Genomic DNA, 16,748 nt, shown 5'->3' with positions numbered 1-16,748 from the left:
AATTTCAAGTAATTTGATGGATAAGAATTTTTATTAACCATTCTTACTAATAAATTGATTTAACAATTACATGTAGCTTCCCATACTTCCTACATATCTGACTGAAGAACAATCTTTGTAAAATGATTTTATAATGATATATGAGAAGTGAAGTTAATTGCAGCAAAATAAATCAAGATTTTTTCCTGAATATTTCATAGTTGCTATCTTCTTCTGTTTGATAAAAATCAGTGTTGTATCAAAGTAAATAGTTCGATTTTCTTTTTGTTCTATACATGGAGGTTTAGGAAATGAAATTGAATTCTGCTAAAATCAAAATAAATTTCAGTTTCATCTGTTTAAGCCTTGAGATTTCATTTGACATCAAACCGTGAAGGAAATGTCTAAAAATCTGATTGTGAAAGAGGTTACATTTCTGTAAAACTCCTGTAAATATAGGAAACAATTACATTTCAAAATAAATACATTTACATTCAATATTCATCAAGAATCAAAATACCCTGATAATTCCTGTAGCTTACTGTACATAATTGCTTCTTTCACCGATTTGTTTACATATAATGATCAGCAGGTATTGTGATGGTGAACCATGCTGTGGTACACATATTGTCTATAATACTCATGGTTTCAGCTGACCTGCCATTATACTGGTACGTTGTACTGACCTGTAGCCAATAGTAATAAGGATACTTGCCTCAGAGGTAAGAGTTGGCCACAGAAACTACAGTACAATCATACTGTAAGAATGTATGGGAAAATTACAGTGGCTATGGGAAATTCTTACTTCAGTTACACTAATCTATTGTCATTAAGCAAGGTACTTCAGAAGTAAGTGTAAACTTATGTCCCCTACAGATGACTTAAAAAGTAAGAGTCACTACAGATGAGTATAATAGAGCCCTATTGAGGACTCTTACTTCAGAAGATGACCTAAGCAAATTGAGCATACATTGAAGAGCATACTTTGAAAATAATAGTAATGTTATACTGAGAATGTGAATCGAAGTGAACGATATGATATGTGTCAAGACCATAATAATGATTCTGTGAGTTTGAGAAAAGTGGTAAATTATATTGGTTGACAAGTGACAGTTTCAGTGAACTTATTAATAAGGGGAAGTAATATTTTTTACACAGTGAATAGAATGCTTACATTGGTGAGTTTTCTCGCGTTTCCTTTTCTCCGTTTCCAGATAGTGACGAGATGCGGCCTCCATATTCTTACACCAAGCATCTCTATAACAGAATAAATGACAAATAATGTAACAATATCAGTTACTGTTTGGTAAAACTGATAGCAGAATACTTTGTGTACAAGTGATAGCAGTCAAACGTTCATAACTGAACTTATTACTTACAGTTGAACAGAGAGTAAACTACAACCTGGAGTATGATCTACAACATCAGGGCTATTTATCAACCTTACTTATCCACAATATCTAACATTCTGAATTTATTCTACGTAAACTTACGAAAACGTCACTTTTAAAATGTATTTAAGTCGGACTTATCCTACATCTAACAGCTGAGTGAATGGGTGTTTGAGAGTCTGAGGGAGTGAAAGGGTGCTTGAGAGTGCGAGGGAGTGAATGGGTGTTTGAGAGTGTGAGGGAGTGAATGGGTGTTTGAGAGTGTGAGGGAGTGAATGGGTGTTTGAGAGTGTGAGGGAGTGAATGGGTGTTTGAGAGTGTGAGGGAGTGAATGGGTGTTTGAGAGTGTGAGGGAGTTAATGGGCGTTTGAGAGTGTGTGGAGTTAAAAGGTTAAAAACGTCACTTTTAAAATGTATTTAAGTCAGACTTATCCTACATCTAACAGCTGAGTGAATGGGTGTTTGAGAGTCAGAGGGAGTGAAAGGGTGCTTGAGAGTGTGAATGTATTTAAGTGAATGGGTGTTTGAGAGTGTGAGGGAGTTAATGGGCGTTTGAGAGTGTGTGGAGTTAAAAGGTTAAAAACGTCACTTTTAAAATGTATTTAAGTCAGACTTATCCTACATCTAACAGCTGAGTGAATGGGTGTTTGAGAGTCAGAGGGAGTGAAAGGGTGCTTGAGAGTGTGAGGAGTTAAGATATGTTTGAGAGTCTGAGGGAGTGAATTGGTGTTTGAGAGTGTGAGGGAGTGAATGGGTGTTTGAGAGTGTGAGGGAGTTAATGGGTGTTTGAGAGTCTGAGGGAGTTAATGGGTGTTTGAGAGTGTGAGGGAGTGAATGGGTGTTTGAGAGTGTGAGGGAGTTAATGGGTGTTTGAGTGGGTGTTTGAGAGTGTGAGGGAGTGAATGGGTGTTTGAGAGTGTGAGGGAGTGAATGGGTGTTTGAGAGTGTGAGGGAGTGAATGGGTGTTTGAGAGTGTGAGGGAGTGAATGGGTGTTTGAGAGTGTGAGGGAGTTAATGGGTGTTTGAGAGTCTGAGGGAGTGAATGGGTGTTTGAGAGTCTGAGGGAGTGAATGGGTGTTTGAGAGTGTGAGGGAGTGAATGGGTGTTTGAGAGTGTGAGGGAGTGAATGGGTGTTTGAGAGTGTGAGGGAGTGAATGGGTGTTTGAGAGTGTGTGGAGTTAAAATATGTTTGAGAGTCTGAGGGAGTTAATGGGCGTTTGAGTGGGTGTTTGAGAGTGTGAGGGAGTGAATGGGTGTTTGAGTGGGTGTTTGAGAGTGTGAGGGAGTGAATGGGTGTTTGAGTGGGTGTTTGAGAGTGTGAGGGAGTGAATGGGTGTTTGAGAGTGTAAGGGAGTGAATGGGTGTTTGAGAGTGTAAGGGAGTGAATGGGTGTTTGAGTGGGTGTTTGAGAGTGTGAAGGAGTGAATGGGTGTTTGAGAGTCTGAGGGAGCATACCGTTCTGTCTGGTTCGTAGCTCGCAAGTTGAACACTCTGTCTACATGTGACAGCTGGAACTGACAGGTTTCAGAATCTTCATCTGTATTCTTCTTCACCATCACTTCATTCAGGAAAATTGGCTGCAAGCACATTTGCTTAACATATATCAAATAATTAAACAACAACTCGAACTACAAACAAGATTCACCACAACCAAAGCACAGGGACCTAGAGCAACAATGTTTCTAGGGGGTAGGGCTTGTCTAGTATACTATCATTATTACTAATTATGATATAGTAAACAAGCCCCTATTGTAGATACATTGTTACAGGTGCCTATTGGTAAGTTCTTTGTGTACATAAGGATTGTGTATTGGATGAGTAGGTATGAGGCCCATTTATAGGTGTACTTACCGACTTATACATCTTGTATTGAGCCTTTGCTTTGGGGTCAAACACGAACACTGACGTGGAACTGGTCAGAGGAACTGTCAGCAACAGGAAGTCGTTAAACAGGAAACCAACCAGCTCCTTGTTACTTTTATTCTGAAATTGTAACAAAATATATTGTATATAATATTATATATAAACTATAGATTTTACCTTACATCAATTACAAAACAAGTTACCAGGTATATCAACTTATATCAATCACTTTTGTTGGCCTGGATTAGGCGTACAAGTGGGGTTAAACCCACTTGGTTGGGCACATAAACCCCCATACCTTTCCACGTCCGATCATGTATATACAATCTATTGTATACAAATATGTAACAAAAAATATATCATTTGTTAAAATATAATCGATGATCACTACTATACACACAGCTGTGTTGATCAATTCTAACAAGAGGAAGCTTTGTAAACCTACCTTATACAACGTGCCCTGAATATAATAACTTCCTTGGCCCCAGGCAGTTTGTTACCGAGTTAAATGTAATTTTCTGAAGAAAAATAACATAGCACATTTTAGACAAGAGATAGAATGGGAAAATCTACTTTTTGTATAAAACAAGGAACTATTTTTGGAGTGAATCAAAAATAGAAATCTATACAACACCAGATATATTACATAATCATACTGTCAAGTTCAAGTTTAGTAATTCTCCAAATATACTTTAGTTTGACATTGCCCACTTACTTCTGGTAGACCATCACACTGGACATGACTAAAAATCCACTCGAGGCGGTCAGAATTTTCCCGCTCCCTAACGCCCTCATTGACCTGGCTACACAGTTCCTCGGCTTTGGACAAGGCATCCATCAAATTCTGGTGATCAGGGATGACCCACTGGAGTGTACTGTAAGATCTGTGGACAGAAACCAGTAACATCAGGTAACCAAAGCATACATATCTATTAATACAAAATACTCAAATAGTGTACTCTGATCCTCTGTTTTAGGAGGAAGCTACCAAGAGACATCTAGTCCGCAGATTACTGGTGTTTTATACATACATTTGCTATCATTATGGGGTACTTTTGATTCTCCATTCAAAAAGTAAGCTACCAAGAGACCTTCAGTCAGTGGAAATGTAGTGTTCTATACCTACCTTTCCTATCATTAAGTGGTGTCCCGTCCTATCATTAAGTGGTGTCCCCTCCTATCATTAAGTGGTGTTCTATACCTACCTGTCCTATCATTAAGTGGTGTTCTATACCTACCTGTCCTATCATTAAGTCATGTTCTATACCTACCTGTCCTATCATTAAGTGGTGTTGTATACCTACCTGTCCTATTTCTATACCTACCTGTCCTATCATTAAGTGGTGTTCTATACCTACCTGTCCTGTTTCTATACCTACCTGTCCTATCATTAAGTCATGTTCTATACCTACCTGTCCTATCATTAAGTGGTGTTCTATACCTACCTGTCCTATTTCTATACCTACCTGTCCTATCATTAAGTGGTGTTCTATACCTACCTGTCCTGTTTCTATACCTACCTGTCCTATTTATATACCTACCTGTCCTATTTCTATACCTACCTGTCCTATCATTAAGTGGTGTTCTATACCTACCTGTCCTATCATTAAGTGGTGTTCTATACCTACCTGTCCTATCATTAAGTGGTGTTCTATACCTACCTGTCCTATTTCTATACCTACCTGTCCTATCATTAAGTGGTGATCTATACCTACCTGTCCTATTTCTATACCTACCTGTCCTATTTCTATACCTACCTGTCCTATCATTAAGTGGTGTTCTATACCTACCTGTCCTATTTCTATACCTACCTGTCCTATCATTAAGTGGTGTTCTATACCTACCTGTCCTATCATTAAGTGGTGTTCTATACCTACCTGTCCTATCATTAAGTGGTGTTCTATACCTACCTGTCCTATTTCTATACCTACCTGTCCTATCATTAAGTGGTGTTCTATACCTACCTGTCCTATTTCTATACCTACCTGTCCTATTTCTATACCTACCTGTCCTATCATTAAGTGGTGTTCTATACCTACCTGTCCTATCATTAAGTGGTGTTCTATACCTACCTGTCCTATCATTAAGTGGTGTTCTATACTTACCTGTCCTATTTCTATACCTACCTGTCCTATCATTAAGTGGTGTTCTATACCTACCTGTCCTATCATTAAGTGGTGTTCTATACCTACCTGTCCTATCATTAAGTGGTGTTCTATACCTACCTGTCCTATCATAAAGTTGTGTTCTATACCTACCTGTCCTATCATTAAGTGGTGTTCTATACTTACCTGTCCTATCATTAAGTGGTGTTCTATACTTACCTGTCCTATCATTAAGTGGTGTTCTATACCTACCTGTCCTATCATTAAGTGGTGTTCTATACCTACCTGTCCTATCATTAAGTCATGTTCTATACCTACTTGTCCTATCATTAAGTGGTGTTCTATACCTACCTGTCCTATCATTAAGTCATGTTCTATACCTACCTGTCCTATCATTAAGTGGTGTTCTGTACCTACCTGTCCTATCATTAAGTGGTGTTCTATACCTACCTGTCCTATCATTAAGTGGTGTTCTATACCTACCTGTCCTATCATTAAGTTGTGTTCTATACCTACCTGTCCTATCATTAAGTTGTGTTCTATACCTACCTGTCCTATCATTAAGTGGTGTTCTATACCTATCTGTCCTATCATTAAGTGGTGTTCTGTACCTACCTGTCCTATTTCTATACCTACCTGTCCTATCATTAAGTGGTGTCCCGTCCTATCATTAAGTCATGTTCTATACCTACCTGTCCTATCATTAAGTGGTGTTCTATACCTACCTGTCCTATCATTAAGTCATGTTATATACCTACCTGTCCTATCATTAAGTGGTGTTCTATACCTACCTGTCCTATCATTAAGTTGTGTTCTATACCTACCTGTCCTATCATTAAGTGGTGTTCTATACCTACCTGTCCTATCATTATGTGGTGTTCTATACCTACCTGTCCTATCATTAAGGTGTGTTCTATACCTACCTGTCCTGTCATTAAGTCAGTGTTCTATACCTACCTTTCCTATCATTAACGGGTACTTTGTGATCCTCTGCATTGGTTTCAGGAGGAAGCTACTAAGCGGCATGCCCTTAGTCCGTGGATCTGTCACACATTTCTGTAAAATATAGAATAACCACATGCACTATGTATTAAAGTAAACATCCTTATTTCATTCTTGGAGACAATAAACTCTGTGGTAAATGTAACGGATGTTTGCTATCTAAATAAGAAATATCCAGCAGTATTACACATAATATTCAGGTGATCTGAGTTGATTAATAGAAAACAAAACTTCATCTTTATTATGCTCAATGATTGACGACCAAGATGCTGTTGGGTGATGATGTTACCTTGTGAAGTTCTTTGAACTCAGGTGAGTTTTCTGTCTTGTGTTGAAGGAGAGCTGCAGCATTGAGTTGGCAGCTACAGAACCGGATATAGGGTGTCAGGTGTGGCAACTGTCAAGATCACAACAGAAGTTACTACTGCATTTCAAACTGATGACCAACAATCAGAATCTTAAACTATTGAAACAGGACTTCCTGGTATAATGAAAGTCACTACCTGCATTTCAAACTGATGACCAACAATCAGAATCTTTAACTACTATATGAAACAGGACTTCTCGGCTTAATGAAAGTAAAAAAAAAAAAAATATCATAGTGATACTCGAATTCGGGAGTAGGAAAAAACCAAAAAAAAACCAAAAACAAAAAAACAAAGACTTTTCTTTTTTCATTCTTTTTTTTTCTAACTTAATGTTAGCCAAAAAACAAAGTTATTCTAGATTTTTGATGATTTACATATCTAAGCCAAATTGGTAAAACAGTTCTGTGAAAGGAACAACAGATACAATTGTACTGTTGTAGCAGAAAGCAGATCACACCCTCAGATTCTATATACCTAGTTTGTATATTGGATACTTCAGTATTGCAGCTATTATCACCAATCACTGCAGCTATTATCACCGATCACAAAATCCAATTGTCACATGCATTGCCATAACCAAAACTTACGCTTTCACATAAAATGTCTCCTATCACACGGATCACCTGACCTTTTCCACGCATCTTTCTTCGAACCTTCATAGCTCTGTAAGGGCATAGCTCTTTGTTATAATATTACACATGTACTGCATCAGGTACATATAATGTGAAATATTCTCATAGCAAGAAAATCGGGAATATATGTTCTAGACTTTCAGGACTTAACACATGCACAAGCCTTTATTCAACTGATGTGTTAGGAGAAACTGCATTATAACAACTTATCAATCAATTATAAAACAGACATGATAATGCATCATTATACCAAAAACACTTGAAGCACCTATATTACAGAAGATCAATAAATGCCCTTAATTTGCTTCACTATTTTAATGAAATATCTGAAAATCTTGCATCTGTTATATTTACATACATATCATACCCTCCACATCGAATTCCATCCCCTTGGCAGCAAGGATTCTACCAGGTTGACTTACTTTGATAACTTTGTATTGCACACGATTAACTCATTCCAGTTGACAAAGATGGCCGCCAATTCCTCCTCTGTCATACCATTGCCCTCCAGTAATGGTTTATGGAACACCTGTATAGGATATACAGTATTGAAGTCACCAATGTAACAGAAATACTCGAAAACATATTACAGAATGGCACTTTGGTATGCATCAACAGCATTTCAGACAATAGTGATATGATAATAAAATCACATTACACTATTTGATGATGCTGACTTGTTTTTTATTCAATATTTCATGTAGCTTTCAGTTTAGTTCTCATTTACAGCTAAGATAAAAAGTAATATCCATAAAACTAGAGGAAATACTGATATTCGAAAACAACTTACATCCAGGACGACTGACATGTCATCCATGTATGTAATTTCTGTGTTTATCAATTCATGGACATAGTTCTGTCGTTTACTCTCCTGAGCCGATGTCTCAGCTAACACCGCCGGATCACTGGACCCTGAAACGTATAGATGGTAACCTTAGGTTTCTGTTCATTACAATTTATTAAACACACCAGTTAAACAGTAGCATAGATTTGTCACGAGGCAGTGCAAGGTTTTCCTTTAGAAGCAAAATTTGTTTGTACCATTGTATTTGCATGAGTTAACTATTTGGTTTTGTATTGTTAAACATCCTATTATTACCTATAGTCATTTAAGGACAGCAGCTTGATGGAAATTGTAACCAGGGTTAAACAAAGACATTTTCTTCCTTTTTCATCACATACTGGTATTGATTTAGATAATGAAACTATCTTGACTGAAAAGTCGAAGCTTTTCAACTAAATAACCTTACAGGTATGTAGTTATTCTGTATACAGAAACAAATGTTTAAAGATACATGTATACTTAATCTATTTCTAATTTGACAACATCAAAGACAAATTTTGCCAGCAGTTGAAGTACAACAGAGTAAACTTGACCACAATTTCTTGTCATCATAAAATTCTTCTTGGTTGCACTTCATTGTCGAGCACTGTATCTTCACTGCATCACTGTAACCAGCAGCTGTATTTGGTGTTGTCTCTTCATTTATCAAAATTCCATTATGTCATATGTACCTTACTTTCGACACATATAGAGGATATCTAACAGTGTCTTCAGTAATACCAAACATATTTCATGAGTGTGGCTTATTTTTTTCACGAGTGAAAAAAATCAAAATATTTGCCACACCAGTGAAATATATTTGGTATTATTGAAGACACTCTTAGATACCGTATCCTGTTTATTACATTTCTACAGCAAAATATACCAGGTCAGCTTTTCATTTTTCTCATTGTCGTTTGTAAGCAGTCTTGATCGGTCAAATCAGAAAAAGTGATATTAAAAATATATCAGAAAAAGTGATATTTTTCACTTGCTTCGTTAAAGAACCTGTTGACAATCAGTTTCAGTGTGAAATTGTAAAATACTATCCCAGCTTGTGACCCACTCTTCCACTTCATATTTGGGCGAGATGCCCTGCATAATGTGCTGTATTTGCGCAAACTACATGCATAATGTGCTGTATTTGCACAAACTACAAACTTTTAATAATGAAATGTTTGTATTACATTCAATCATAATTATAATATCCTTCCAAAACATCATTGTCAGAAAAGATAATTCTGATAACTAATGGAGCACACAAACAATCCATTTGACTTAATATTTGCAATTTAGAATTCAGACCAATATTTATTTTTGAAAAGCTTTTGCATTCTGAAGATTCCAAAAATATTTTACAGCAATACTGTGAATAATTACTGATGCCACAGTTTTTGTACTGAAATAAAGTTTGAAGTTGGGGGGTGCATAAATAATACAGGTAGAGATGCTTTCAATTTTGTTAATTGTCAATTCTTAATGTCTGCCATCTTAGAAAAAAGATGGAAACATGAATACTTGGGATATCTCAAAACTTTTTATGGCCAAATTGACTTTGAGATAACAAAGTTTGACTGTAGTTAGTCTCTTGAAAAACTGTAAAATGTCCTATTGTCATTTGTTAATTACTTAGAACATAAAAGGGTTTAATTAAGATAGATGGAATACTGTTAAGATAATTTCTTATCATAAATTAAATATTTTCTATGAAGAAGTAAGGATGAAAAAAAAAATCTCTTTAACAATCAAACAAGTGTGATATTTTTTTGTCATCATGCAGAAATTTAACTTGGCATAAAGAAACAAAGAACACAACACAAAATTTCTTTGTTTATTGGATGGTTTACAGCTAACACAAAATGTCTTAGTAACCACTGACGATCTGACAATCTAAAGGTCAGTGACATGGATGGCCAGCCAGTACCTGTATGGTGTAGTACTGACCATTAACGGCAGAGAAGAGGAAGTGTGCGGCTAGAAACAAAATCTGTCAAATTCACGCAAAATAAAGTCAATTCTTAAATTCTGGTTTACAATATATTTCTGATACATTGAGAATAGTTTTCATAAACATGTCATTTCTTTGTAATCGATCACTTGTAAATAAGTATTTTTTTTAATGAGAGCAATTTATGTACAAATACATGGAAGATCTCTAAAAATTAATTTTGACTTTTATTGAGAATTGTCTAAAAAATGTGTTAATTCGGCCAGATTTTGCTCCCCTGGTTATTGTGCATTACAAATTTTTACTTCACATATTTAACAATCATTCTGTCTCTAAGCAACTGAGTATTGTCCTATACAAATACCAATATCAAATTCATCCGCTCACATGATAACGGATCCTACATTATAGCAGTGGGTCCTATTACTGTGGTTTGTAAGGCTGATAGAGCTAATACAATATCTACAACAAAATTGGCACAAAATGGAAAATAAATCTTTTACAAATATTATTTGATGGTATCTGCAGTGAAAAGACAAAGATAAAAATACTATGTCATTTGAAATTTAAGCTCTCAACAGAGATTATTTTTAAACAACAAACACCAGAAATCCACTCTCTACAGTACACATGTATTTGTTTTATGATATAAAGTTATTGTCTAAGTACATAATGCTTGTCACAACACCAGATAGCTTTTGGCAGGTTTATGTATTGGAGTGGAAGTTGGATATTTAAATTTTCAAATGTTAAAATGATGTACAACATTACTGGTATTACTTTCACAATGATAAATGAAAAATCAATAATTTCCGATATAAGCTGAACATTCCATATTTAAGAATCAAATGAGAAAATGATTTGTTCCATCTGTGATATTCAGAAGTGTTCTTTAAGTACTATCGTAATATCATGAAATGAAAATCAAGGTATTTTCATATTTACATATTGCACTGACAATTGCAAGATTTCATAAATAATGATATTTTGGAAATGTTGTGATAGAGAGTCATTTTTTTTTATATAAAATGATTATAGTTCACAAAAACACTACCTGTAATTCCCTCATAAACTTGATGGATCCGTGGATAATGTTAGATACTGAACACAATGAAGTTTTGATACAAACAGCTTAAAAACTGGCCACAATAAAACTCAGTCTGAATCAGATATTGTTTTTATTTTCAAAGGAATTTTACATTTATTTTATAATGTTTACTGAGGTAATGACAATTATAAATGTTTATAGGAAGACGGCACAGTAGACACACACCTTGATAGAAATTCTATCACTACTTGTATCCATTTATTTAGTAGACTATACATCAATAAATTTTGGTGAGTTAATCCTGAAATATCATGAGGAAATTTGGCATCAGTTAAATACAATGACATAGCGATAGCATTATTTTAACCCAGACTTAATTATGAAGGTAAAACTATCGACCAAATTACAAAAAAATCAAATTACTTTTTGTACTTAGAATTAAAATGTTCCAGGTAATACACGTAAAGGTATGTGTAGTCTTTTCAAACATAGCCGGGTAATCACCAAAACCTTAGCCACACTATAGTTTCCAACCAGTATTGTACAAATAGCTGAACAATGTAATATATTCTGTTTATTATGATTAGTAGTATAAATAATCCATTTTGTATATTTCTGTACTAGTAATATATAGAGGAGGATAAAATATATTTTGTCACATGTAACAAGTTACCGTACCAGTTCTGTTATCCAGCCTAATAAAATCAAAGTCACATACTTGTATAAAAGATTCAAACTTAACGATGTGCTTAAAATATGACAATTTCACAACATATTAGTGAAATCAAAGATTATTATAAATATAACAGAAGTTTACAACTTCTAATTCAACACTTACATATATGACAAAAAATATAAAACAAATTTGCACAACTAGTAAAATATTCATACCATAAACACTGCATTTGTCTACAAAATTTACCTTATATACACGTAAGACAAATCTCAAATGTCATTCACAACAATTACATGTATACATGATTATGAAAACCACTGCTAATTCTGCTTCTTAGAAAAATTATTCAGCACAATCTCATACAAACTATACCTAAAGTGAAACTAAGCCATACAATGCAATGTTTGTGTAAAAAGTCATACATTATGGCAGATGTCTGACTAAAATGGTGCTTAAGAATGTCAATGCTTTGTATGAAGGAATGATCTTGGGGTATCTCACACTCTACCCGAAACAAACTAAACATTATGTACGACCCTTCATACATTATTTCTTTTGCAACAAGACACATATTCTCTCCACAAATCAACTTTTAATTAATTAGTAATTTACATATCTATATTATGAGAAATGTGTATTAACTGAACATGAGGAATATTAATAATAAATAGACAAATTGTTTTAATTTTACTATGAACAGTACTAATAAGCATGTAAATCATTATGTCATATATATATTGTATGGAAAATTAATCTTGATGGATATCAGTATTTAATAATTAAATGATACACCTGACAAATGATGATAATTTGTTACTCTCTGGTTTGTTACGATCTGGTAGAGTTTAATATATCTGGAAATTAATATCGCTACAAATTTCGAAGATAACATTACTTATTAATATTAGGCTTGGTTTAAGTAAAAGCTATTATTTCTTTAATATCTGTGACTACCTGAAGGAAATTTCTCTATCTAAAGATACAATATATAGGACTACCAAACAAAGCATTCTCCATATCAACACATTAACCAGTGAATCTCTTTAACAAATATTCTCCATAGAAAAGATTAAATAACTGTGATTATAACATTCTCCATATAAAACACGGCCTAGGACCTCTATCCACTGTAACAAACTTCCTTTATATTAGCCATAACATATTATTGCATCCAGTTGATAGAGCTTGCATATCAAAACGGTGGTTTACTTAAATAGACAGAAATTATATGACCTTGTACAACATTGACCCAGATACCCTAATTAAAGAGTGTATCATATAATTCAAGCATACACAATGAACTTTGATTGCCAGGTAATGAAAATATCTTAATTCTATCGTTACATGAAACTCCTTAATATTATTTCTCTTCCTATACAAGTAATACAAAGAATGTTCATGTTTGAGGAAACTCTGATTTTAAGCCATTTTGGTTTATTTTGTTTACATCCTATTAACAGCCAGGGTCATTTAAGGAATTGCCAGGTTTTGGAGGAGGAGCAATGCCAGAGTAACCAGAGAAAAACCACCGGCCTACGGTCAGTACCAGGTAACTGCCCCACATGGGTTCGAACTTTCGACCAATAGCTCATGAAGGGCTTGTGATAAAGTGACATACACCTTAATCACTCAGCCCCCGCAGAATTTTAAGTCAATTCAAGGATGAGTTATTGGGGAAATATGTTATCTTTAGTATTTTCAGAGTATACCTTCTATTATAGGAAATATAATCATATATCTTTATGATGAGAATACCATTGATATTATAAATAATCTAGCAGCATCATACATTTTCACATTGAAAACGTCCATTGTTTAATCATCAGAGCCCTCAGTGTAATTTGCTATATTTCACGGCCATATTTATATGCTAACATTGTATGGGGTGTGTGAATGCCCACCCAGTATTACTTCAGCGGTAAATAAACCCACAGACTGACCACTAATCTTTATGCTGTATTGTCAGGATATGTGGCAATGATTATTATACATGCATAATAATCCATTTTAAATTTGATACCATGATAGAGTAATTTAACTGGATACCTCTCCAAGTAAACATTGTTTTTTTATCTGGTTTCACTTGATGTATTATTTGCAGAAGTGCTATTAAGTTTATTTATCATCTCTACGAGAAAATCCTGTCTCTAAGAACATAATAAATTAAACTGGAATAAATTTCAATGTTTCTGCTTGATTCATGATACACAAATTAATTGGAAAAGTCCCATATCCCCTCAGCTATACTACAGTGTCACTACCGCCACAACTACACAGTATCACAATATACCGAGTGTCTAAACAGTATCACATAACAGATGTTTAGAACCACACCAACAGCTAAGTATTCTCTATTCCATTTGTCAAGTGGACTCACCTTTTAACTAGTACTCTCACAACAGTTTTTTGCAAAATCACCCCAGGAAAAAAAAGAGAAGAAAATCTAAACATATTTATCTGAAACTAAAAGACGAAAGATGTCTGTACGACATGAATACCCTTGGTCCTGTGCTGGAGGGGTCAAAGGTCATCCTTTTAGCCATGAACTATGAACACCAGAATGTAAATGTAAACAATAAAATCACCTAAAAGCAAGTCAATTTGACAAGTGGATTACAATGTATACCTTAAATCAGTCAAATTCCATAGTTTTATGTATTGTGTAATTGAAACAGTCTACCCATACATAACAATTATCACCAACATTGTTGAATTGAACACAGTCTAGAATGGCTCATGAAAAGATTATCTGGCTATGAGGCCATTTCTATCAAAAGAACGGACCATTTATGTCAGACCTATGAAATATCACCTGGTTCTAGCATCACTTAGTATTGTATTCTCACCTAATCATTTATATCTATATATATGGTTATCAGCTGGGTAGCACTTACATCTCAACTGTTTCCGCATTACTATGCTAATGCATTAGGAACTGAACATTTTATCATCATTCAAATGAGATTCCTATCTAGATTTTTTGAGATGATTATATTAATTACAAGCACATAATCTTTGATATGTAAACTATCACCGGTTTTCTGAATAGTTTGTTTTTGTTCCTATTAGTTGTTAAATATTAGCCACCAAAATTAGTAAATTTAAAACTTGTGTAAGTTTAAACCATTTCACCATTCAGAGGTAAATGAACACACCTTAATATATTCACGGTCCAGAATATTTTAACCCATGCATGATTAGCATGAACCATTAATATTTTCCTCCAATTAAAAAGATCTCATTGCCATCACATAATTGGAAGTCAGGGGGAACAACTCATACTGTATCAGCTAGTGTCACCTGGTTTCAGTTCTAGTGGACCAAATGATTTATTGATAATTACATATCTGATGGAATTTGACTCCTATCATCAGAGACACTAAGTCCATATTTGGGGCATCATATTGAATTATTATCCTTCTATATAAGCTTTTATAGCAAGAGATATAAACAATTTATCTGTGGATCTCAGCCTAAGATCACCAATTCGATCTTATGTTTAGGATGTTGTAGTGCTATATAATTTGTTTTCACACACGCGATCTGGGTTTAGTTAGTCATATGATGATGTGTGCTTTAAATTTTCTCTATGATGGAAATACGCCTACTATCAGTTGTCTAAAATTGGTCTGTCCCAAATTGAATCTCTGCAGTTTTAAAATGAAGTCTGTTATCAAGTATATTGGGTTTTTAGCACACTTTGTTACCTGTGTAGATTGTAGATCACTACTGACAATGAACATTTAAAGTCATCACATCTCCATGGTAATATGCTAGTGAGGGTATCGACAGGTTGAGAAGTGAACACAGAATCGCATTCAAAGTGGAGACAAAGAAAAGAAAAGGAGACAAATATAGGAATTATAACAAATAAACAAAACTAGTTGCTATTAAGCAAATCATGACAAAACACACAAAGGTCGAGGACAGGTCACCAGTTGGCTGTCTGACCCACTACTTTGTTTACAACAAAAGTCCATATATGGTAATAATACATGAGAAATATCCACTCCCGACTAGACAGTTGTAGTACAATAACTGTTAAACCAGTTTGTAAATAAATGAATAAAAATATACTATTGAACTGAAAATAATATAAAAGTCTCTATCTTCTACAAAGATGGATACCATCACTTGCATATTACCATTTACAAAATACAACAAGAAATGTCTTCACGATCAACTGCCATGAAACGGTGTTCATTTTTTAAACTACTAACCACATTTTCATTAAACACTTCCTGGCACCACTCATTAGTTATTATAGATATGTAAATCTGAATTGGATATCAAACAAGAGTTTAGGACCAAAATGATGTTAACAAGGAACTAGGTCAGTCTGAATTATCATTGTTATTCAAGGAAATGTGTGCTGCAATGTCACTAGTAGCCCAAAGTATTATCTTGAATGAGCTGATCAGAACCCCAATATATTCACTTCCTGGCACCACTCATTAGTTATTATAGATATGTAAATCTGAATTGGATATCAAACAAGAGTTTAGGACCAAAATGATGTTAACAAGGAACTAGGTCAGTCTGAATTATCATTGTTATTCAAGGAAATGTGTGCTGCAATGTCACTAGTAGCCCAAAGTATTATCTTGAATGAGCTGATCAGAACCCCAATATATTCACGTCTCACCGTCTTGTAATATTCCAGTCTATTTGTCTTTTAAATTTGGTCACTCTCTTATGTGAATGTCAATTCAATGTCAGGCTTCTATCAGGAAAATATACAATGATATGTAACTACAGACATCATGACTAACAAACATCATCGTGGGAAAGCTCAGTAATAAATATTGTGTATGATATCTTTCATATTGGACAGAGGAAAACGGGGAAGAAGATCTCTCATGATAAAAGGTATCTATTGATAATTGAGATAAAATCTTTTGCCATGCTTATAA

General features: G+C 34.5%; 1 protein-coding gene and 1 long non-coding RNA gene across 3 annotated transcripts in view; both read right to left on the bottom strand.

The window, feature by feature from the left end:
- LOC117327513 (intersectin-1-like) overlaps nucleotides 1-16,748 on the bottom strand; it is a 61,837-nt gene that overhangs the window by 5,981 nt on the left and 39,108 nt on the right. Inside the window, 12 exon segments of the mRNA XM_033884544.1 lie at nucleotides 1,154-1,236; nucleotides 2,826-2,947; nucleotides 3,222-3,353; nucleotides 3,679-3,696; nucleotides 3,698-3,751; nucleotides 3,949-4,089; nucleotides 4,091-4,117; nucleotides 6,296-6,394; nucleotides 6,630-6,737; nucleotides 7,296-7,371; nucleotides 7,763-7,869; nucleotides 8,131-8,252. Coding sequence (XP_033740435.1) covers nucleotides 1,154-1,236; nucleotides 2,826-2,947; nucleotides 3,222-3,353; nucleotides 3,679-3,696; nucleotides 3,698-3,751; nucleotides 3,949-4,089; nucleotides 4,091-4,117; nucleotides 6,296-6,394; nucleotides 6,630-6,737; nucleotides 7,296-7,371; nucleotides 7,763-7,869; nucleotides 8,131-8,252 — 1,089 coding nt within the window.
- LOC117327514 lies at nucleotides 4,691-5,141 on the bottom strand. Of its 2 annotated transcripts, none has more exons than XR_004532660.1 (3): nucleotides 5,045-5,141; nucleotides 4,796-4,894; nucleotides 4,691-4,732 (listed from the first exon to the last, which is right to left on the bottom strand). It is a non-coding gene; the product is annotated as an uncharacterized LOC117327514 (long non-coding RNA). The 2 variants fall into 2 exon arrangements; XR_004532661.1 differs by having other exon boundaries at nucleotides 4,991-5,059.

The sequence above is a fragment of the Pecten maximus genome, chromosome 5 (assembly GCF_902652985.1).
Source record: "Pecten maximus chromosome 5, xPecMax1.1, whole genome shotgun sequence".
NCBI lineage: Eukaryota > Metazoa > Mollusca > Bivalvia > Pectinida > Pectinidae > Pecten > Pecten maximus.
This window is presented reverse-complemented; position numbering and strand designations above follow the sequence as displayed.